Raw genomic sequence first — 24709 nt, forward strand, 5'->3', positions numbered from 1 at the left:
CAGAAGCGCCTGACCTGGGCTACAGAGAAGCAGCACTGGACTGTTGCTCAGTGGTCCAAAGTACTTTTTTCGGATAAAAGCAAATTCTGCATGTCATTCGGAAATCAAGGTGCCAGAGTCTGGAGGAAGACTGGGGAGAAGGAAATGCCAAAATGCCAGAAGTCCAGTGTCAAGTACCCACAGTCAGTGATGGTCTGGGGTGCCGTGTCAGCTGCTGGTGTTGGCCCACTGTGTTTTATCAAGGGCAGGGTCAATGCAGCTAGCTATCAGGAGATTTTGGAGCACTTCATGCTTCCATCTGCTGAAAAGCTTTATGGAGATGAAGATTTCATTTTTCAGCACGACCTGGCACCTGCTCACAGTGCCAAAACCACTGGTAAATGGTTTACTGACCATGGTATCACTGTGCTCAATTGGCCTGCCAACTCTCCTGACCTGAACCCCATAGAGAATCTGTGGGATATTGTGAAGAGAACGTTGAGAGACTCAAGACCCAACACTCTGGATGAGCTAAAGGCCGCTATCGAAGCATCCTGGGCCTCCATAAGACCTCAGCAGTGCCACAGGCTGATTGCCTCCATGCCATGCCGCATTGAAGCAGTCATTTCTGCAAAAGGATTCCCGACCAAGTATTGAGTGCATAACTGTACATGATTATTTGAAGGTTGACGTTTTTTGTATTAAAAACACTTTTCTTTTATTGGTCAGATGAAATATGCTAATTCTGTGAGATAGGAATTTTGGGTTTTCATGAGCTGTATGCCAAAATCATCCATATTAAGACAATAAAAGACCTGAAATATTTCAGTTAGTGTGCAATGAATCTAAAATATATGAATATTAAATTTTCATAATGACATTATGGAAAATAATGAACTTTATCACAATATGCTAATATTTTGAGAAGGACCTGTAGAAAGAATTCAGTGGTGTGAAGACTTCTGCACCTTAGTTCTTGAACCTTATTCAGCTATGTATGTTCCTGATTTCCTTTAGCACACTGATGAACTTACCTTGCATTTGGTTGTGGTGCGAATTTTGAAAACCGTTCCCCATGGGTGGTGGAGGTAGTGGAGCCCCTCCAGGCCCTGGCCTATCTGGTGGCAGGGGAGGTCTACCACCAGGCCCGCCACGAGGAGGCTCCGGGCCTGGCCGACCCACAGGAGACGCTGCAGGCGATGACCTGATGCTGCCTCCGCCCGCGTTGCGACCTGATGGAGGAGGTGGAGGAAGAGGACCTTTGGAGGTAGAAGGAACATTTTTTTCTGGCTTATTTAATCAAACGAGAACCTTATTGTAAATCATTTTTTAATCTATTCTTTGAACAGAAAGTGATCCATTGTTCATGTAATCAGTGAAGACTGGTTGGTTACCTGTACGTGGTGAAGACTGGTTTCTTCCAACCGATGGAGGCCTCTCATTAGGAGGAGGAGGCAGGGGTCCTGATCGACCAGGAGGGGGTGCTGGAGCGTGGCTGGAGAAGATAAACACAAAATTTCAATCTTTATATCAATTAGAAATAAACATCTAAAACAGAGGACCAAAACGTAAATATATATCAATCTTCCCCATAGCTTCTGGGCTGATTTTTTAGGAAAAAATTGTAATCTTGATTACTTTAACCAGTCATTGAAATCAAGATAATTTAACTGATTATTCACTGAGTCTGGAAAAACAAAGTATTTAAAACACTTTAAGTCTGCAAACTTTTGACATTTCCTAATACCTTCATGTTAAATGTTCCCTTAAAACAGCAACGTATTTATCCAAATGTATGATATTACTGCATGTAAAAAATGAACTATTGAAATGATTATTGTGCTTTAGGTCTTATGCACCACATCCTGCACCCTCTGCAGCTAAGAAAAAAATAAATCCCAGCTTACTGAGAACCAGGTCTTTCGCGCTATAGACCAGTCTTTAGATATACTGTCCCACCTCGAAGACATTGCACTTAAATGTTGATCCCCACACGCCAAACCCCCAAACAAACAAATGGTATTACAAGGAGATGATAACTAAGATAAGACACATGGACATCTGAGCATCTTCCTCTTTAAATTTCATCATCGATTTTTCCCAGTTTTACCTGTTAAGTGAGCTGTTCCTCTGGGGCAGGCGAGGTGTGTTTTGCTCCTCCCCTCCTCCCTGGCCAGGCGGGATAGGAGGAAGGCCCGGTCGTCCCGGCGGAAGAGGGGGCACCCCCCCACCAACTGGGGAACGGCTACTTGAGGACGGCAAGGGTGAAGGTTTGGAGTTGACAGATGGGGGAGGAGGGGGCATGTCGCGGGGCATTGACGGTCGATGACCTCCACCAGGAGCTGGTGGTGGTGGCGGTCGGTCGTCAGGAAGTGGAGGCCTCCCTCCTGGAGCTGGAGGTAAGGGAGGTCGGTTGCTGTTTGAGGGTGGTGGTGGAGGAGGGGCTGCAGAGAAACTCGATCGAGGCCCGGCTGAGGAGCCCCCTGGTGTGGGAGGGGGCGGAAGAGATCCGTGCCTCCCTGGTGGAACACTGGGTGGCAGAGGTGCGTTGGCGTGACTGGGCCTTGGTCCTCCAGGGAGTGATGGTGGAGGGGGGCCCCCACGAGATGAGAGGCTCTGGGGTGCTCTGGGTACAGGCGGTGGGGGTCCTCCTGGAGTGTCTTGTCTGGATGAGAAATTGGAACGGCCTTTTGGGACATCGGGGGCTCCGCCGCGAGGAACAGCAGGGACCCCTGGCAGTTTAGGTGGTCCAGATGGACTGCCACCGCTACCAAAAGGGTTGGGTCCACCAGAACGGGCTCCTGGAGGGAGAACAGGTCCTCGACTGGGTCCTGAGTCTGGGAAAGAAAATCAGAAACAATATTTTATTTTCCAAGCCTTTGATTACCTTTTTCTTTCATCTTTGTTGTTGTTCACCTCTTTTCTTACCATTGTCTCTATTTCCTGCAGACTTCAGTTTTGGCATCCCTCCTGCAAACAGGCCCCCTAAACCAGCAGGAGACCCACCACCAAAACCACCACCTCCACCTCCTCCTCCTCCACCACCACCACCACCACCACCACCACCTCCTCCTCCTCCTCCTCCTTTGGGTTCTGAGAAGAAAGAAAAACTACCTTAATATATGATACTGCTGTTTCTGTAATGTTCAAACTTGACATATGGGGCTAAAAAACTTCCCTAAAAGCCTGACTATGGGTTTCATGCATCATTTGCTGGCTTGTTAAAGGTTGTATTCATCTCATTTCACACCCAAGAAAGAAGCTGATATTTTTTATCTGTTCTGAAACTTTGTAACTGAGAAAAGATGATTACATTTTACTTTATAGTCCTGAGGAACACTAGGATTATTTTAATGTAAAAAAAAAGTGGGAAATTCAACACATCTGTTTGTTACTTATCTTCATCCTAGTTTTATTTTCAGCTTCTGTGAGTTTTTCTGTGTTATTCTCCTTCAATATGACTGACCATCTATTCTAAAATGACAAATTAATTCTTCCTGAATCATGAAGTCAAAATTTACGCAAACAATTCTTTGATACGTAAGGCAATGAAATATAAAACTAAACTGAGGAGTTTAGGGATGTCCTCATCCGATTCCAAGAATCTGATCAGAGCTTTTTTTTTTTAATGGTTAGTATAAAAGTCCCAAAACTGAAATACCATTACCACCTGGGATTTTGCCTGCCCACCCCCCCCAACCCCTGCGAGCCATCCAGTTGCGTTTTGCACTGCTAATTTTTTAACACTCCAAGGCTATTTTCATGTGCATGGTTAGCAAATCTATGTTTTAGGCTCTACACGTTATATTTTCACTAAAAGAATCCCCGTTTTCCCTTTAAAATTCGCTTTTAAGCACTCATAATAAAAGATATAGTATACTGGCTGCTTCAGCTTCCTGTCCGTGTCTTTGTCCACATACAGTTAAGCCCAGAATTATTCATAACCCAGGCAAATTTTGATTTTAAATTGTTTTTTTTCAACCAAGAAGTTTTATTTGATAAGAAATTGGATGATCATCTCTCAAAAAATAACAATGCGAAAGGAGTATCAATAAAAATACCTTTATCTGTTTAATTTACAATTAAAAAATTCATAATTTGAAGATTATTAATTTACTGCTTAATCAACGCAAAACCCTTAATTAGCATTACAGCACTCAAGCCCTTTCTTTATTGCTAACCAGCTTTTTGCACATTGTATTGGGCTTTTTTGATTATCTTTGGTGATGAGTTCCAAGTCTTTGAGGTTGGAATGCCTCCTTGCCATCACCCTAATCTTTAACTCCCTCTGCAGATGCTGTTTCAGATTCAAGTTAAGACTCTGGCTGGGCAGCTCCAAAACATTAATATAACTTCCAGTCAAGAAGAAACAAGCTAGTAAAATTAAAAGATGACTTTAAACCTAAGTCTACCAGGGTATTAATAACTTTAAGCTTAACTGTACAAAAAGCTGCACTGAAATATAACATCCCAAATCATCAAGTCACATAGAACTGAGGGTTAACACCATCAGCAGGAGGAATACAAGAGTTTATTTCAAAGACTGTAGCAGCTTGTGTAGAATCACATACAGGTCCTTCTCAAAATATTAGCATATTGTGATAAAGTTAATTATTTTCCATAATGTCATGATGAAAATTTAACATTCATATATTTTAGATTCTTTGCACACTAACTGAAATATTTCAGGTCTTTTATTGTCTTAATACGGATGATTTTGGCATACAGCTCATGAAAACCCAAAATTCCTATCTCACAAAATTAGCATATTTCATCCGACCAATAAAAGAAAAGTGTTTTTAATACAAAAAACGTCAACCTTCGAATAATCATGTACAGTTATGCACTCAATACTTGGTCAGAAATCCATTGCAGAAATGACTGCTTCAATGCGGCGTGGCATGGAGGCAATCAGCCTGTGGCACTGCTGAGGTCTTATGGAGGCCCAGGATGCTTCGATAGCGGCCTTTAGCTCATCCAGAGTGTTGGGTCTTGAGTCTCTCGATGTTCTCTTCACAATATCCCACAGATTCTCTATGGGGTTCAGGTCAGGAGAGTTGGCAGGCCAATTGAGCACAGTGATACCATGGTCAGTAAACCATTTACCAGTGGTTTTGGCACTGTGAGCAGGTGCCAGGTCGTGCTGAAAAATGAAATCTTCATCTCCATAAAGCTTTTCAGAAGATGGAAGCATGAAGTGCTCCAAAATCTCCTGATAGCTAGCTGCATTGACCCTGCCCTTGATAAAACACAGTGGACCAACACCAGCAGCTGACACGGCACCCCAGACCATCACTGACTGTGGGTACTTGACACTGGACTTCTGGCATTTTGGCATTTCCTTCTCCCCAGTCTTCCTCCAGACTCTGGCACCTTGATTTCCGAATGACATGCAGAATTTGCTTTCATCCGAAAAAAGTACTTTGGACCACTGAGCAACAGTCCAGTGCTGCTTCTCTGTAGCCCAGGTCAGGCGCTTCTGCCGCTGTTTCTGGTTCAAAAGTGGCTTGACCTGGGGAATGCGGCACCTGTAGCCCATTTCCTGCACACGCCTGTGTACGGTGGCTCTGGATGTTTCTACTCCAGACTCAGTCCACTGCTTCCGCAGGTCCCCCAAGGTCTGGAATCGGCCCTTCTCCACAATCTTCCTCAGGGCCCGGTCACCTCTTCTCGTTGTGCAGCGTTTTCTGCCACACTTTTTCCTTCCCACAGACTTCCCACTGAGGTACCTTGATACAGCACTCTGGGAACAGCCTATTCGTTCAGACATTTCTTTCTGTGTCTTACCCTCTTGCTTGAGGGCGTCAATAGTGGCCTTCTGGACAGCAGTCAGGTCGGCAGTCTTACCCATGATTGGGGTTTTGAGTGATGAACCAGGCTGGGAGTTTTAAAGGCCTCAGGAATCTTTTGCAGGTGTTTAGAGTTAACTCGTTGATTCAGATGATTAGGTTCATAGCTCGTTTAGAGACCCTTTTAATGATATGCTAATTTTGTGAGATAGGAATTTTGGGTTTTCATGAGCTGTATGCCAAAATCATCTGTATTAAGACAATAAAAGACCTGAAATATTTCAGTTAGTGTGCAATGAATCTAAAATATATGAATGTTAAATTTTCATCATGACATTATGGAAAATAATGAACTTTATCACAATATGCTAATATTTTGAGAAGGACCTGTACATGTTCAGAAATAGTAACCAAGTTAACCCCATATTGGACCAACAAATGTCCTGCAGAAACTATCTATCAGACATAATAACAAACAACCTGTGTTTTTCTTCAAATACAGGTACACGTTAGTGCCAATGAGGAGGCCCTGACTTACTGTCCAAAGTAGGTCCACTGCGGTCATTTGTAACAGCCTTCTTTAATCTGGAGCCTTTGCAAATATCGGACAAAAGAGCACCCCGTCCCTGCTGCTCCGATCGGTTCAGAGTCGGCTTCTCTGTGTTAGCCTGAAACACAGATGCACAAGAAGTTTCAAACAAAGGAAGAAACGACTGAAGCTACACAGAAAATGTATAAAAAAAATGTTGGACCAGCTACAGCACTCACTGCACCACGCTTATGCAGTAATTCAGTTAAAAGGGGAAACTCTTATTCTATAGATTCATCCCACACAGAGTGATTTAATTGTTTATTTCTCTTCATTTTGATAACATTGGCTCACAGTTAATAAAAACCCAGCTTTAAAGAAAATTTTAATATTACATCAGTAATAATAAAAAATAATTTTAATACAGAAATGTGAGCTTCCTGAAATGTGCTAAATAGTGTACTTAATACTTGGTCAGGGCTCTTTCTTGCAGGAATTGCTGCATGAATGCAGCGTGGCATGGAGAAGATCAGCCTGTAGCTCTGCTGAGGAGTTCAGGAAGCCCAGGTTACTTGGGTCCGAACTGATAGGTCAAGTCAGTTCGCTGGCCAATCGATCACAGTGACACCGTGGTCATTAAAGCAGTGTGGGCAGGTTCCTATTGTTGCTAAAAGGACATTAGCATCTTCAAAAGGTTTGTCAGAGGACAGAAGAATCAAGTGCTCTAAAGCTTCCTGGTACAGGGCTGAGCTGGCTTTGGACTTGATGACATTCTCTGGTTCAGGAGTGGCGTAACACAAGGAATATGACAGCTGTAGCCCATTTCCTGGATATGTATGTGTATGGTTGCTCTTGAAGCAGCCCTCGCCTCCTAAATATCCACCAAACACTTGAATGGGCTTTGCTTCACAAATCCTCTCAAGGCCATGGTTATCCTTGAAGGTCATGTAATTTGTTTTCACCACACTTTTTCCTTCCACTCAACTTTCCATTAAAAAGCTTGTTTGAAGCAGTTTAAGCAATCTCTCCTGTTCGGCAATGCTCTTTTGTGGCTTACCCTCCTTTTGTAGGGCGCCAGTGACCTTCCTCATACTTGTGAAGACCATATCACAACATTTCTGCATTAAAAATTACAAATGTATAACTGAGTATATTTAAACCACATAGGAGTCTTCACTTTTTAAACAGAATTACTTTAATAACCTTCCATCATCACTTTTCCACGAGGTGCATTTAACAATCTGTTCAGAAAAATTCATACAATTCATCCTAACACTGGGTTTAAATCTGAAAGCACGGTATGAGAGGAGGTAAAAAGAAATGAAAGGGTTTATCCACAAGATGTCTCTGCTGAGTATGACTCCTTAGACAGACAAATAAGAGTGACTTACAACAGCAAACGTGGGAGGAGGGGGAGGCCCTGGGGGTGGTGGGGGAGGCGGGGCTGGCATCTTTTGCTCTTAGCTTGACTCTGTCTGCACTGGATTCCGCACCCTGTGAGACAGATCACACATATAATTAGGAAATAAACAAGCTGCTATCAGAGGATGATTCAAGATTGTCCATGGTGTCCAGTTTCTTCGACATTTCAGGGTCTTCCTGTAAACCAAAAGTTAATCCAAAGAGGGTAAAGGGAAAACGCAGATTAAAATAATCTGAGAAACCTTCATCTATTTCCAAGGTGCAGGAAGGAGTAAAACATCAGCCAAATCCTCAAAAAACACAAAGAAAATCTTTTTTTATTCAAACCAGAGCTTTTCAAACTTAGTAGGGTCATCCTGAAGCATCAGTCAGCCTTTAAACAGAAGTGAACTTCATCACAATATGTGGAAGTTGGATTTCTGTTTTTTACTTCTCATTTTTCTTCGCTCGTTTATTTTTAACAATGAATGACATTTTTCTTTTTATTAGCCTTAAAAATCCAAAGCCGAAATGCATGTGGCAATAAAAAGAGAAATTGGTTCTATATACTTGACTTGCTTGGGTCCTGAAAAACCGACATGTTCCAGTGGACTGAAGCGTTTGTAGCATTTGCTCTGGAAAGAGATTTTAAAATAACCAGCCTGGTGGTAAGAAAATGTGTGAATGCAACAGATGAGTGAGAATGCATGTTGGTTAGAAATGCATATTTACTGTTGTTAGTTTCTCATCTACCCTTACTACCACAATTGTGATACCCAACAAAGCATGGACTGATGCCAGCATCCAAGTACACCAAGGTTCAGAAACCACTACAGTTTCTCATCATACTGTTCCAAGGGTTTAAAGCAATTTTAATGAGATGCCAGAGAAAACAAACTATATAGGGAAGAGAGAAAAAGTTTTCCCCCCCTCTCTCCACTTGTTGGTGCATTTTGCTGGTCAGCTGGTTGAAAAAACGGCTACAATAGTAGCCCTTCACTAAGAAAGAGAAATGAAGCTGCTTTAAATATTACCAATCAGAAACAACACTGATGGTCATAGTGTAGAAACTAAATGAGCGACATCTATCTCTTATTAACGGAACGCCGTTTTAAAACTGCAGTTGGCAATCTACAAGCAGCAAACAATGCATGTAATATTTTGAGCAAATCACTTGAAAACTTTAGCAGATGTTTATTCAACATTTTTGCTTAGGTTTATGTTCATAATCAACCTCTGAGAGGCGCTCACCCTTCCATTTTATTTTATGCTTTACAGAAAACATTGACAGAGAAAGACCTGCCTCTATGCAGTCCAACCGTGAGCAGCTGGCATGGAGAAAGTCTGCGAGTTCTCCAGAACGTCTCCAGTGTTCATCACTGAGAAGAGCTGCTTTGCTTTTTGGAAGTTGTCACAGCAGTTGCTTTCAGTTCCTCAAATAATTTTTAGCAACATGCTAGAGGGAAATTAGTGAGCAAAGAGTTGAGCTTCATAAAAGTATACGAAAATACAGGTAAACATTCCCAATAGTTAAACATAGAGCGTGTGTACAATGGTGTTCTGTGTTGCTGAGCAGGAACTTGAACATGAAGTTCCCTAAAACCTGATTCTCTCTTGTTTGGTCTCGGTAACTGCTCACTCTCAAGAGGCTGAGCCGGGCAACTGAGCTCTGACAAAACTGCTCTGGACTTGGGCTTAAGAGAAGCTCGACGCATCTCAATTTGACACAATTCTGTCGTAATAAAATATTTATAAGATTCCTAACAAAAACCATACACAGTGCTGTGAAAAAGTATTCAACCCCCTCACTAATTTCTTCTGTTTCTGGTTTTTGTCTCAAACTATTTTTAATATCACAGACAACCTGAATAAATACAAATATTTGTTTTTAAGAGATGATTTCTTTAAGTAAGAGAAGTAAGCTATCCAAACCAACCTGGCCCTTCAGCAACAACTGAAATAATCTCTTACATCACTGTATGAGACATTTGGCCCACTCTACCCTGCAGAATTCTTTAAATTCAACCACAGTGGAAGGTTTTTAAGCATAAAACATTCTCCTTGCCATCGCGCAGAACTCACAGGTCCATCAAACATAAAAAAGGAAAGCTCCTTGCTCCTGCAGCAGCCAGAGACCATCACACTAGGGATTGTTTATACGAAGAAAACAAGGTTATCGGCATAATTTGTGGCATTTACTGCAATAACAATAAAAGTGGGAGAAGTATTTAAAAATGACCATTGTCTTTGTCTCTTTGGCAGTACATCCGTCTCTACACACAGTCAGCCAAGCAAACAAAACCATTCTAAAAAATAGCTTTAGCACATCAGTACAAAATAGTTGAATTAAATCATGTTTTCAAATAAAATGGTTTAATACGTTCTCCATTAAAACCAAAATTGAAAAAAAACCTGATTGTTACTTTTGCTGTTCATCCAACCACATTATTGACATGATAACTCATGAAACGCTGTGTTAGTCTTACACCAAACGTAACGTGAAACAGGCCTTTGAGTTTTCTTTCCTGGATGGTTTGTCGATTCGCTTTTGAAGTAATTCTGATCTGTCTGACAATTGGAGAAGGTTTACCAGTGCTCCATTGGATCTTACTGTGGTTCGCTGGAGTCGAAACCGTTAGAAATGTAACCCTTTCGAGACTTATAAATGCCAACCCCTTTGTTTCTTGTGTTCTTGAATTTTTTCAGGTTGTTATTGATGTTTTTACCTTATTTAAGGTATTCCACTTTGTCAGACAGGTCCTATTTTATACAAGTTCCAGACAAGTAGAATTGAAACCAAAAATATTGTGATTAATTAGAGTTAATTCATTGTTTAACTAGTGGGGGTAATTACTTTTTTTACTGCAAATGGCAGGGAGGTTACATTTTTCCGTTAATAAACAAAGTCAGCATGAAACCCCAGGAGGAATCAAAGAAACACGTGAATGAACGCAAGCTGCACGGTTAGTACACCACCACCCTGAAGTATACACATCTACTTGTTAGTCAACATTTTTGAAAATTGCTTCTTAACAACAAAAGCAAATAACATTATATCAGGTCTCTGGCACTAACATCAAGAACTTGGCTACAAATGCACATATTAGACCCTAATGCATTTTCACACTTGAATTGGCCTGTTCCACCTCACAAAAATACTCAGAGCTCTGCTTCACACTTCAGATCATCCTTGAGGGGCCTCTTATTTCCTCTATGCAGCAACAAACAGGAAGTCACAACGCGCCTCCAGCACCGCAGCCATCCGCTTGCCAGGATGATTATGACAGCTTCATCGCAGCTACACATGATTTTCATATTCTTGTTCTGTTTGTTTTCACCCCGCTTTGCTTTCCTGCTGCATCTTTCTTTACCACATTTTCTTTCTTCCTCTTTTCACTTCGTCTCTTTACAAACTTGACATTTGCCCTTTGTATGAAGTACAGACCTTATTTGCTCATTCTACACCTGCTTAACCTTTCTGATGATCTAATCTCACTGGCTTCTGCACAGTTTTAAACCAACACAAATGTATCAGCTGCTGCTAAAGTCGACAAATGAATCAATCAACTTTTATTTATGTAGTACTTTTACACACAGGGAAGTGACCAAAGTGCTTTAAGGTAAAATGAAACAATAAAAGACAAAGCGGTAAGCAATAAATCACAATGTCCCAGTTAGGATAAAGAAAACAATAAAACACAACAATAATATGCAACATAACAAAAAAAAAAAAAAACACTGAGCCAATGCTGAAGCTCCCCAGAATTAAAAACTAATAAAAACAGTGATTTAAAATCACCCAAGGTTCTGGCCAATCTAATGGACAGTGCATGACTATTTCACAGTTTAGGAGCTGCAATTGAAATGTCTTGGCCTCCTTTGGTCACCAGCCAAGTCCTCGGGACGACTAAAAGCATTTGGTCTCCAGTTCCTAGTAGGGCTGTGTTTATGTAAAGTTCAGTGAGGTCAGACGGTGCCATGCCATTAAAACCGAAAGTACAATCTCAAAAGTGATCCTAAAACAAACGGCATTCAATTACTGACCAACTCAGAAGCTCCATCCTTCTGTAAACAAATTAAAATAAAATAGAAGAAGTCTTGGACAAAACAAAATTATCTACTCAGCTGTCAGCTCGGGCACAATTTATACCTTCTGATGTGTCATCCAAACCCAGCAACAATGATTTCACAGTGCATACAATACAGTTATAGTACCAAACATACATCCCTACCCCTGATGACAGAATGTGTTATATCAGCAGTAAATAAAGACCCCTGCAATCATGTCATACTCTTAACCTTTTCACATTTTGTCAGATTACAACCAAAAACCTAAATGTATTTATGTGAGAGGGCACAAGGTAGAGCATAACTGTGATGTTAGAAAGTGAACCTCTGCCCAAGTCTCAACTCTTTTTCAGCCAACAGGTTTCTTTCAGCATTTAACTCCATCTTCCCATTCACTCTGACCAGCTTCCCTGTGCCCACCACAAAAAGCCTCCCCACAGCATAACGCTGCCACCACCATATTTTAGTGTGGGGATGGTGTGTTCAGGGTGACACCTAAATGTGAAGTTTTATGCCCTACATAGTGTTTGCATATAGGCTCTGACACACCTGAATAAAATGAATGTTTAGTGACCAGGCCTTCATAGAACTTGCTGGCATGCCAAGGAGGTAATTCAGCCTTGTGAATCAGTTCCTCTGGAGCAGGAATGCGTTTAAAAATTGCAGGACAGCGGCACTCGAGAAATGGAGTTGCAGACGCCTGGTCTATTGTGTAAAATCCCCGTTAAATCCACTGTTTGTGGTCATATGACAATTTGTGACAACGTTTGTACTGCTACACAAAAGCGGTCTAGATTTCTCTTTTATATGGCTCAACACGTTCCCAAAACAGACCATAAAGGGGGAAACAAAACAGGTTTAAAACACCAAAAAAGGCTAATATATATAGAGAGAGATCCAAGTTTAAACAAGAATCAGCATCAAACTGTGACTGAATGTTTGAATTTGCAAATACAAACACAGAACACATAAGCACAGAGATTTTAGAAGGAAGTCAGAGATCGTGGAAATATGAATCATCGATCCACATGTCTATGGTCAAATTTAAATCTGAGGTTCTCAGAAATAACTACAAATGATTTGAAGGTGATTAAGTACAAAAGTGCACCAGTTTGAAACCCCAACATTTATAAATATATCTTATAAAAATGTGACTACATGGTGATTGTGACCTTTAACCCCAGCTTTCACAACTTGGCACGCAGTACATCAGAGGTTCCCTTGTATGGTTACAAATACTAAGATGATCTGTAAGATTCATGTGAATAAAAAACAGAAATAGAGTCTGCTCTAATGAAGCACATTGAGAGAGATAACTTCTGCTGGGCAAAAAGTGCAAAAGGCTGAGTAAATATTCAAAGGAAAAGACAATAATTTAGCCCAAATGATGATGCAAACCATGAAAAATAGAAATGAGACCTTTTTGTTGCAGCGACAAGTTTCTCTGAGTGAATCTTGACTTGGTCTTTCCATGTAGAAATTGCATGATCTAAATCTTGTTTCTTTTACAGTCAGATAACACTGGTGCATCTAAATAAAGTAAAATATTGAAAACTTAATGAATTTTATGGATTATTATTTAATACTGACCAGTAAACCCAGTACATTCAATAGGTGAATGGATGCTTTGTTGTAGAGTGCTCTGGGAACATAAACGCAGAATTTTGCAAACAGCTAACATTCGGCTGCATCCCTCTGATGTTTTCAGACACAAAAGGCCTGAGAGGTATTTGAACATCAAGTTTACAAAAACTGATCATTTTCAAGTCTAATATCGTTTGAGTCATGATACTGACCCGATGTGAATACTATAAGTGACACCATAATGACTCAGTATTTAGAGAAGAGGGGGATGCTGTTTTTAATGCTGATATGGATTTAGACCCATTAATATAGATTTTGGGCTTCTCTGATGTAGCAGCATTCAAAATGATTTTACTAAAATACCATACATGGTGGAATTAACAAAATTTCAATGTATTCACAGATAAACTATCAAAGGACCTAAGTAAAAAAAACATTTCAGTCATTTATTCATATTAGGTGCGGAGGCAACAACCATGTATTAGTTAATGAAAGAGGGGAGGGAAAGGATCCACTTTGACCCTTTTTTAACAACCTTCAGCATCTTGTTTTAGAGATGCCATGGTTAGCATTGCTAATAGTGTTTTGCTAACTGCTAATATCAGCATTCCCTGTGTATTCTTTACAAAAGTATATTTTTCAAAAGCTACCAACGTTTCCAGCATGCTCCAGGAAAGATGGGGGTTTAAAGCTCACGTTTCCAAATAATTAATTAGGCCTTCTTGCTGTGCGGGTTTTCTCCTGCTAACAGATATGCTTCAACAATATCCCTGGGTGTACATGGCTGCCTGAATGAACAGCAGTCATTTCTCCATAAAAAATGTTTCATTCAATGCAGTTTCCTACACCTTTTGTCTATTTAGTAAATAAAAGAAACTTCTTACTGATAGTGTTTTTCCCTCTGTTTAACGTTCCATGCATGAGATGTGCTGCTGTTAGAGCAAGTTGGTTGGTTAGCTAAGGCGAGTTTACTGATAGGCATTGGTCAAGCTCTTAACCAGCTCGTCTTAATCACTGATTGATTCTGGGTGTATTTCTATCAGTATTAGAAGCCACCATAGCAGTAATGATCAAAATTCCTCAGTAAGACAGCTTCCTGTTGGCTCTACACACCTGATGTGATGTTATCCGGGGCACCTAACTATGAGCATAACACCTCATAGAAAGAGGAGTAGTTCAGACATCATGGGGAAAATATCAAATATTAGGGAGGTGTGACAACACATCCAGCCCACAAGACGATATAATGCTGCATTCAAGAAAACATGACATTTTAGCAACAGTTTTGAAGAAAAAAATATTTTCAGAAATGGAGTGTTATATGTCCCACGTGACGAGCCAAACCCAACAGCAGTGTTTGTTGCCGAGCATCCCAATCTCATCTGACCAAAGTTCACAGTTCTACCTAAAGTTCCAGTAGACTTCAACAAACTCTACATGTTAACGTTTCTGATGGTAGGACAGAACATGCTTTTATTCTCGCATCACTCCCAAACACAAAGCTGCCATTGTCTTGTAGCCATGTGTCACCGTGTAATGTAACATTTATACTCCAGGAACATTTCACTGTACTGTTAGCTTAAAGGAATTGTTTGGGGTACAATTCATTGCGTCACGGGTTATTTTGTTTAAGAATTATTGCTCGACATGGAATATTTCCCCAACAAACAAATGTACTAAATGTTCTCTTCAAAAGTTTCAGTGGGACATCATGCAACTGGAATAAAAGATTAATTTATCTTAAAGATTTATTCCACATACTGTTATCTGGGGTGCAAATAAATCTGTTTAGAACTGTATTAAAATTGCGTCAAAGAAAAGATATTTATCTGTGGTTTCCTTTTCTATAAGGGCGCTACTGAATCAGAATAAAGTTGATGGCTGATCATCACAGAATGGCTGGCTTTAACCTGTGGTTAAAATTAGTGTTAATATGAATCAGTAGCTTTCGCAGTTTTGCTGAAGATTCCGAAGGTGACATGTTGGCTCACTTCCTGTGGCAGATATGAAATGACACAGCCTGCAGATAAAGAGCAGCAGTTTGGACTTAAGTTTCATTGTGTGCTGTCAGGTGAGTGAGTAGGGTCTGTAGCAGAAAGCTCCGCCCTGATTTTCCACAGCAAACGGCTGGCGAGTAAAATTTTTACTTTAAAGCAGAACAGCATAGAAGGGGTCCGTAAGCTGCTGCATATGCAGATGACCCTGACGCACCTCTGAGTGAATGCAGAAACTTTCGGCATGACAAACAGGCCACTATGTTGAAACATACAAGGGAAATAAAACCACTTCTCTTTCTTTTTCTCTCTCAGATGCAGCCTAACATTAGCAAAGCAAGAACAATGGTTCCTCTGACAGAGAGGGAAGAGAAGCAGAGGATAAGATGTGACTAAAGCCTGTGCATCCTTTGACGAGACAGTCAGGAGAAACATGAACAAACATTTAATAATGGCTAACATATGTTTCCATTTACAAATGGTTATAAAAAGGCTTCCTTATCCTGAACTTCCTGTACAAAGATGACTTATCTTTGCACCGGACATACACACACGCTAATATATATATATATATATATATATATATATATATATATATATATATATATAGGTAAATGTGTCTGAGGCAGTGCAGAAACTGCTGAATGGCTAAGCTAACATCCTGTGGTGTGCTCTCTCACACACACACACGAACACACACCTCAGCTTGGGCGGTCAGCTACAGATGTGGGTCTGCTGCTGTCATTGTAGTCCTCGACTCAGCAGGGTAATTTTGCACAGTTTCTCACGTTAACATGCATAAACTACAGAACTGACCAATATTTAGCAAACAGGAAGTTACAATAAATATCACATATTTCTGTCTGCGTTAGCCCGTTGTCATAGACATTTTCTAAAACAGAACTGTGTCAGTTTTTTACAAAAATGATTTTCTTGCAAATTATACTGCAAGTTGGACTACACTGCAAGCTCCTTTCGAAGTAACAAAATGTTCATGCAAGTAAAAACAGAACCAGGTCTGAAAAAGGAACATAAATGTCTTAAGGACATAATGGAATTAGAGTCCTTTTGTAGACGAAAACAGAAAAAGAAAACAACAAAAAAGAAAAACAGAAAATACAAAGCCATTAGGGGTGGAACATGAGTTCATTTGTATAGTGAAGAAAAACGTATTAATAGTGAAGTAAGTCAATAAAGCTCTCAACAGACAGGCATCTACCATGGGGAAAACAAGTATCTGATACACTGCCAATTTTGCAGGTTTCCCACTTGCAAAACATGTCGTCTTTAATTTTTATCATAGGTACCCTTTAACTGTAAGTGACAGACTCTAAAACAAAAATCCAGAAAATCACATTGTGTGATTTTTAAATAATTAATTTGCATTTTATTGCATGACATAAGTACAGGTCCTTCTCAAAATATTAGCATATTGTGATAAAGTTTATTATTTTCCATAATGTCATGATGAAAATTTAACATTTATATATTTTAGATTCATTGCACACTAACTGAAAAATTTCAGGTCTTTTATTGTCTTAATACGGATGATTTTGGCATACAGCTCATGAAAACCCAAAATTCCTATCTCACAAAATTAGCATATTTCATCCGACCAATAAAAGAAAAGTGTTTTTAATACAAAAAACGTCAACCTTCAAATAATCATGTACAGTTATGCACTCAATACTTGGTCGGGAATCCTTTTGCAGAAATGACTGCGTCAATGCGGCGTGGCATGGAGGCAATCAGCCTATGGCACTGCTGAGGTCTTATGGAGGCCCAGGATGCTTCGATAGCGGCCTTTAGCTCATCCAGAGTGTTGGGTCTTGAGTCTCTCAACGTTCTCTTCACAATATCCCACAGATTCTCTATGGGGTTCAGGTCAGGAGAGTTGGCAGGCCAATTGAGCACAGTGATACCATGGTCAGTAAACCATTTACCAGTGGTTTTGGCACTGTGAGCAGGTGCCAGGTCGTGCTGAAAAATGAAATCTTCATCTCCATAAAGCTTTTCAGCAGATGGAAGCATGAAGTGCTCCAAAATCTCCTGATAGCTAGCTGCATTGACCCTGCCCTTGATAAAACACAGTGGACCAACACCAGCAGCTGACACGGCACCCCAGACCATCACTGACTGTGGGTACTTGACACTGGACTTCTGGCATTTTGGCATTTCCTTCTCCCCAGTCTTCCTCCAGACTCTGGCACCTTGATTTCCGAATGACATGCAGAATTTGCTTTCATCCGAAAAAAGTACTTTGGACCACTGAGCAACAGTCCAGTGCTGCTTCTCTGTAGCCCAGGTCAGGCACTTCTGCCGCTGTTTCTGGTTCAAAAGTGGCTTGACCTGGGGAATGCGGCACCTGTAGCCCATTTCCTGCACACCCCTGTACACGGTGGCTCTGGATGTTTCTACTCCAGACTCAGTCCACTGCTTCCGCAGGTCCCCCAAGGTCTAGAATCGGCCCTTCTCTACAATCTTCCTCAGGGTCCGGTCACCTCTTCTCGTTGTGCAGCGTTTTCTGCCACACTTTTTCCTTCCCACAGACTTCCCACTGAGGTGCCTTGATACAGCACTCTGGGAACAGACTATTCGTTCAGAAATTTCTTTCTGTGTCTTACCCTCTTGCTTGAGGGTGTCAATAATGGCCTTCTGGACAGCAGTCAGGTCGGCAGTCTTACCCATGATTGGGGTTTTGAGTGATGAACCAGGCTGGGAGTTTTAAAGGCCTCAGGAATCTTTTGCAGGTGTTTAGAGTTAACTCGTTGATTCAGATGATTAGGTTCATAGCTCGTTTAGAGACCCTTTTAATGATATGCTAATTTTGTGAGATAGGAATTTTGGGTTTTCATGAGCTGTATGCCAAAATCATCCGTATTAAGACAATAAAAGACCTGAAATATTTCAGTTAGTGTGCAATGAATCTAAAATATATGAATGTTAAATTTTCATCATGACATTATGGAAAATGATGAACTTTATCACAATATGCTAATATTTTGAGAAGGACCTGTATTTGACCACCTAACAATCAGTAAGAATCCCAGCTCTCACAGGCCTGTTAGTTCTTCTTTAAGAAGCCCTCCTGTTCTCCACTCATTACCTGTATTAACTGCACCTGTTGGAATTATCCGTATAAGAGACACCTGTCCACACACTCAATCTAGCATTATTAGCTGTTAACGTTTAACCAGTCAGTTTTCTTACAGTGCTTACGAATCATTAATTTATTTTATGACACACTGAGAATGTGCCGAGTGTTGTCAACAGGCCTGACAAGAACTCTTCATTAGCTAATTCTGTCACACAACAGCACAACTCAAGAACTACTTCCTTTTTTCTTCAAAATAAGAGTCTGAAACCCCAGTACAACTAGGTATGAAGCATAAAGCACACACATGCATATCTGGAAATCAAAATAATTTTTTTAACTGACTTTAGCAAACAGAGTTGTGCCGATAGTGATCCCAGTAGGAATATTGTGACATTTGAATATTTTGAGATCTTGATAAATCCTAGTTATTCTAATCCTTGTTGTTGTGCTTTTTTGAAGCAAATATTCTTTTGTTTGAATGCTTTTTGTTGCTTATTGCTGCTTTTGGACATTCAATCAATCACTGAACACTTGCATCACATGGATCAGTCATGATACATTTACATCATAGGCTGTGCCTGTCATTTACGGAAAGCCAATTATTTCACTTAAACCAACTCAAGGGAATTCTGAAATACAGATCAGATACTTACTATGGTGCGAAAAGGTATCTAGCAGTCATGATACTTATAAAACGGTTAATTGTTCCAAAAGCTCCTAAAGGAAATGGAAGATTGGCCCGTGTTCTTGTTGCTGCTGATCAAAGTAAGTAACCAGAAAATTTTTTGCACTTAGTTGCACAGTTTTATTGTGCATCAAGGAAACAATCCTATCCATTTGTCCAGTGCTAGTTAGGAGCTTTAAAGATAAAGAGTTGGAATGCTTTTCGCTTGCTGAAAACATTCAAGTTAAACTGATGAATGCCTGACTAAAAATAGCGAAATCTCGCAGCAAGCATGAGCGGAAGATCATGGTGAAGTGAAGAAATGAGAGAAACATCCTGGAGAATAATTTGTTTTTACACAGCTCTTTCTCACTGCTCAGAGATTTGGCATTTAAATGAAAGCTCCATTATTAGACTGAAACAGAGCCTGCAGAGCAAATTGTGTATACATAACTCTCCAAATAGAAGACTGGATTGTGTATGCCTCATGACTTCAAGTCTGCTCTGAGTTAAGAACTAAACTCAATTCTACATGCTACTGCATTATACAGAAGGGCAGAAAATGAGATCATTTGTCCAGAGTTACAGTAAAAGTTGCCTTGTTAGCCAAAAGGCTTACCTCTCACATGTGTCTTTGCATTTACACATCACTGGACATGTGACAATGGAAGGAAAATAAGCCTACTTACTCAATCTGTGTCCATAGAAGAATTAGCAGTACATTCAGAAGACAGTAGAAGAAGCACCTCAGTTCATTCCTCATAAATAGGCAAAACGCAAACAGCAGCCACATGCAGCTGAAATCGGAAAGAAGCACAAATTAGCTGCATCCAAAATGTTTTATGGTAACATTCAGTGTTGCAGAATTTCTTGATTCCCCTTTCTCTAATCTGAGAGCATACACATAGAAGAAGTGCCACTTCAGCACTCACTTATATATGGTACGCACCAGTTCCTCTTTTTCAGTTCCTTACATGTTGGAGGGGAAATGGTGATGGAGTGCCCACTAGAGGCTGAAGATTAAAAAATAAAAAAGCAACAAAAAACAAAATGCTAGAAAAATGCTAAACAAAACAGCAGATATTTGATACATGTAGAAAATGTTTCATCCATGCACGTGACAAACTAACAGTATAACTACAATATTTATCAACTAGGATTACAAAACTGTTTTTTTTTTTAAATATTTACAGATCTTAAAAGTCAAAATTACCATCTGGCTACAAAGGCACAATGGTTCCTCAGTATAAGTAAAATTGAAACCATGTAATGAAAAAGTGATATGGTCAAAACTCTAACACATACTTTAGGTGTAAGCAGTTTTAATGGTGAAAATCTGCTCATCTGGTGGCCCCTTTCCGATCAGTACTGACCTGAGGTCCCCCATTACAAGCATGAAGACAATGTAGTAAGTTGTGAATGTCCTCTATATGTCCCAAAGCAGGATAATTCTATTGTTACAGCAGCAGAAAGCATAGCCAAATAGATACAATTTTTCCATCCACTAAACTTTCTATTAATATGGATGGATACAGCATTCAAAGAACAGCCAGTGTCTTTAGCAATGGCGTTTTGTGGTTTACCCTTCTTGTGGAGAGTATAAACCGTCTACTGTACACCTGTCAAGACAGTACACTTCCCCATGATTGTGTAGGCAATAACATTGGCACAATACCAGTTCTTTTTATTGGTCTTATGTAATATTTAACTTTGACTAGGTTTTCATTAGTAGTAGGGCATGTATCTGTATAAAAGAAGAGTTTTGATTTTTGAATTAAATTACTGCAATACAGTGGCTTGTAAAAGTATTCATACCCCTTGAACCTTTCCACATATCGTCACATTACAACCACAAACATAAAAAGATTTTATTGGAATTTTATATGAAAGACCAACACAAAGTGGTATACAATTTTGAAGTGGAACTAAAATTATACATGATTTCAAACATTTTTTACAACTGAAAAACTCAAAAAGTGTGGTGTGCAAAAGTATTCAGCCCCCTTTACTCTGAGTCAACCAATTGCCTTCAGAAGTTGCCTGATGATTGCTAATGACTAAATAGAGTCCACCTGTGTGTAATCTAATCTCAGTACCAATACAGCTGCTCTGTGATGGCCTCAGAGGTTGGTTAAGAGAATATTGGGGAGCAAACAGCATCATGAAGTCCAAGGAACACACCAGACAGGTCAGGGATACAGTTGTGGAGACGTTTAAAGCAGGCTTAGGATATAAAAAGATTTCCCAAGTTTAAACATCTCATGGAGCACTGTTCAATCCATCATCCGGAAATGGAAAGAGTATGGCGCAACTGTAAACCTAAAAAGACAAGGCCGTCCACCTAAACTTACAGGCCGAACAAAGAGAGCACTGAGCAGAGATGCAGCCAAGAGGCCCCTGGTGACTCTGGATGAACTGCAGAGATTCACAGCTCAGGTGGGGGAATCTGTCTACAGGACAACTATTAGCCGTGCACTGCACAAATGTGGTCTTTATGGAAGAGTGGCAAGAAGAAAGCCATTGTTGAAATAAAACCATAAGAAAACCCGCTTGCAGTTTGCCAGAAGCCATGTTGGGGACACAGCAAACATGTGGAAGACGGTGCTTTGATCAGACGAGACTAAAATTTAACTTTTTGGCCAAAATGCAAAACGCTATGTGTGGTGGAGAACTAACACTGCACATCACTCTGAACACTCCATCTCCATTGTCAAATATGGTGGTGGCAGGATCATGCTCTGGGGCTGCTTCTCTTCAGCAGAGACAGGTAAGAGTTGATGGGAAGATGGATGGAGGCAAATACAGGGCAATCTTGGAAGAAAGCCTGTTGGAGTCTGCGAAAGCAGGACAACAACCCTACACATAAAGCCAGGGCTACAATGGAATAGTTGAAAAAGAAAACATATTAATGTGTTAGAAAGGCCCAGTCAAAGTCCAGAGCTTAACCCATTCGATAATCTGTGGCAATATCTGAAAACTGCTGTTCACAAACGCTCTCCATCTAATCTGACTGAGCTTGAGCTGTTTGGCAAATAAGAATGGGCAAAAATTTCAGTCACTAGATGTGCAAAGGTGGTAGAGACATACCCAGAAAGACTTGCAGCTGTAATTGCAGCAAAAGGTGGTTCCACAAAGTATTGACTCTAGTATTGAATACTTTGCACAATGCCCTTTTCAGTTTTTTATTTGTAAACAAAACAGAAATCATGTATAATTTTCGTTCCACTTCACAATTGTATACCACTTTGTGTTGGTCTTTCATATAAAATTCCAATAAAATATTTTTATGTTTGTGGTTGTAATGTGACAATATGTGGAAAAGTTCAAGGGGTATGAATACTTTTAAAAACCACTGTACATAAATTTCCATTGCTGTTCTGATTAATTGAGATCTACCTGTTAACATAAAACTGTACACAGTGTATCCAAAAGTATTCACAGCACTGAACGTTTTCCACATTTTGTTGTTACAGCTTTATTCCAAGGTGGATGAAAAATGTAATTGAAAATTTATCTCTCAAAACTTTACCTGCATTGCCCCATAATGTAAATGGAAAAAGGTTTTTCTCAAATATATTGCAAATAAAAAAAACAGAGAAATCACATGTACACCAGTATTCACCACCTTTTTCAATAACTTGTTGATGCACCATTGGCGGCAATTACAGCCTCAAACCTTCTTGAATATGACGCCACAACCTTTGGGCAGTTTCATCCATTCCTCTTTCCAAAACCTCTAAAGCTCCATCAGGTTAGATGGGCGCACAGCAATGTTCAGATCTCTCCAGAGATGTTCAATCGGATTAATAGTCTGGGCTCTGGGTAGGCAACGTAAGGACATTCACAGAGTTGTCCTGAAGTCGCTCCTTTGATACCTTGGCTGTATGCTTTGAGTCATTGTCCTGCTGAAAGATGACCGGTCGCCCCTACTGAGTTTAAGAGCGTTCTGTGCAGGTTCTTATCCAGGATTTCTTTGTAGTTTACTACATTCATCTTGCCCTCTATCCTGACTAATCCCCCAGTTCTTCCTGCTAAAAACATCTCCTTGGCATGATGCTGCCACCACCATGGTTCACTGTAGGGATGTATTGGCCAAGTGAGGAGCGGTTCCTGGTTTTCCACCAAACATGATGCCAAACAGTTCAGTCTTTGTCTCATCAGACTAGAATTTTTTTTTTTCCATGGAGACGAGGTGGACTGCCATTTCTCTTTTACTAAGGAGCTGCTTCACTCTGACATCTCTATCATAGAGGTGGATTGCTGCAGAGATGGTTGTCCTTCTGGAATGTTCTTTCAAAGAGAGCAATGCTGGAGCTGACAGAGTAACCATGGAGCTCTTGGTCACCTCCCTGACTAACGGTCTTCTCCCTTGATTGCTCGGTTTCAACGGCCATTCAGCTCTAGGAAGACGGTGACTCATCGGGACCCTCAAAGCAGCAGAAGACTTTCTGTACTCTTCCCCTGATTTGTGACTTGAGATGATCCTGTCTCTGAGGTCTACAGATAATTCCTTTGACATTATGCTCGGTTTGTGCTCCAACATGCACTGTAGACTGTAGGACCTTATATTGACAGGTGTCTGCTTTTTATAAATCCTACCCAATCATTTGAATTTCCCACAGGTGGACTGTAGAAACAGCTCAAGGATGATCAGTGAAAACAGCTTCCTCCTGGGCTCAAGTTTGAGCTTCATGGCCAACGCTGTGAATACTGGTGTACATGCGATCTTGTTTTTTTAAATTATTAAATATATTTGCAGAAATTTGGAAAAATATTTTTACATTATCATCATCAGGTGTTATATGTAGAGTTTTGAGGAAAATAAATGCATCCATCTTGGAATAAGACTAACGTAACTAAATAAATAACATACACCAATAAATCTAATGTGCAAATATGATATTTTCAGTCAACGTTGTAATCACAAATATTGTACATAATAACTTACGATGTTTGGAAAAATAATTTCTCTAATGCAATGGTATTAGAATCTAAAAAGAAAAACTAAATAAATATACATAGATGAATGTATAAATAACTTATAAATAAGAAAATGTATATATACTGTCACAACTAATAATGAATAGGACCAAGTTATGGCCAAACAATGGTACACATTTTAGTGCAGCTACTGAAAGATTCTATACATTTAGTTTTGGCAAAATTAATTCAATAAACTCCAGTCACTGTTCATATCAGATGCTCTTTAAATCAGTCAGGGTTTAAATTCTGGAAGTTGAACAAATTTGTTTATTTGCTGACTGGTGTTTGCACTAGTCAGCCAATTGACACCAGTATTTAATTTTGATTTGTGCCGTTTCTTGAAAGGGGACATATTATGATTTTAAATCCTTCCTATTCACACTTAAATCATTCAGTTGTGGTCTATATAAAGTGAAACTGCGATGCTTTGGTCTGAATTCCTGTCATTGTTACCTCAGAAAAGGGGTAAAAAAGGGGCCTGTGGAACTCCAATAACGACAAATTCAGACCAAAGCATTGCAGTTTCACTTTATATAGATCACAACTAGTGATGTGGTCCTTTCACATGACGCGGTACAGATACCCGGTACCTGGGAATCAATACCTGTACTCAACAGTACC

At 40.0% G+C, this 24709-nt stretch overlaps 1 protein-coding gene and 1 long non-coding RNA gene across 3 annotated transcripts in view; one reads left to right on the forward strand and one right to left on the reverse strand.

The window, feature by feature from the left end:
* LOC124859491 overlaps positions 1-1892 on the forward strand; it is an 8298-nt gene extending 6406 nt beyond the window's left edge. For both annotated transcript variants that reach the window (XR_007036116.1, XR_007036115.1), the window contains 2 exons: positions 997-1246; positions 1329-1892. This is a non-coding gene — a long non-coding RNA (uncharacterized LOC124859491). The remainder of the gene's footprint in view (positions 1-996; positions 1247-1328) is intronic.
* Positions 1-20005, reverse strand: part of wipf1b (WAS/WASL interacting protein family, member 1b) — a 24563-nt gene extending 4558 nt beyond the window's left edge. Inside the window, exons 1-7 of the mRNA XM_047352299.1 lie at positions 19795-20005; positions 7689-7791; positions 6307-6436; positions 2908-3072; positions 2090-2816; positions 1374-1474; positions 1014-1238 (exon numbers count right to left, since the gene is read on the reverse strand). Coding sequence (XP_047208255.1) covers positions 1014-1238; positions 1374-1474; positions 2090-2816; positions 2908-3072; positions 6307-6436; positions 7689-7748 — 1408 coding nt within the window. The 5' untranslated portion in view covers positions 7749-7791; positions 19795-20005. The remainder of the gene's footprint in view (positions 1-1013; positions 1239-1373; positions 1475-2089; positions 2817-2907; positions 3073-6306; positions 6437-7688; positions 7792-19794) is intronic.
* Between the last annotated feature and the right edge of the window lie 4704 nt (positions 20006-24709).

This window comes from Girardinichthys multiradiatus, chromosome 22 (assembly GCF_021462225.1).
Source record: "Girardinichthys multiradiatus isolate DD_20200921_A chromosome 22, DD_fGirMul_XY1, whole genome shotgun sequence".
Taxonomy (NCBI): Eukaryota; Metazoa; Chordata; class Actinopteri; order Cyprinodontiformes; family Goodeidae; genus Girardinichthys; species Girardinichthys multiradiatus.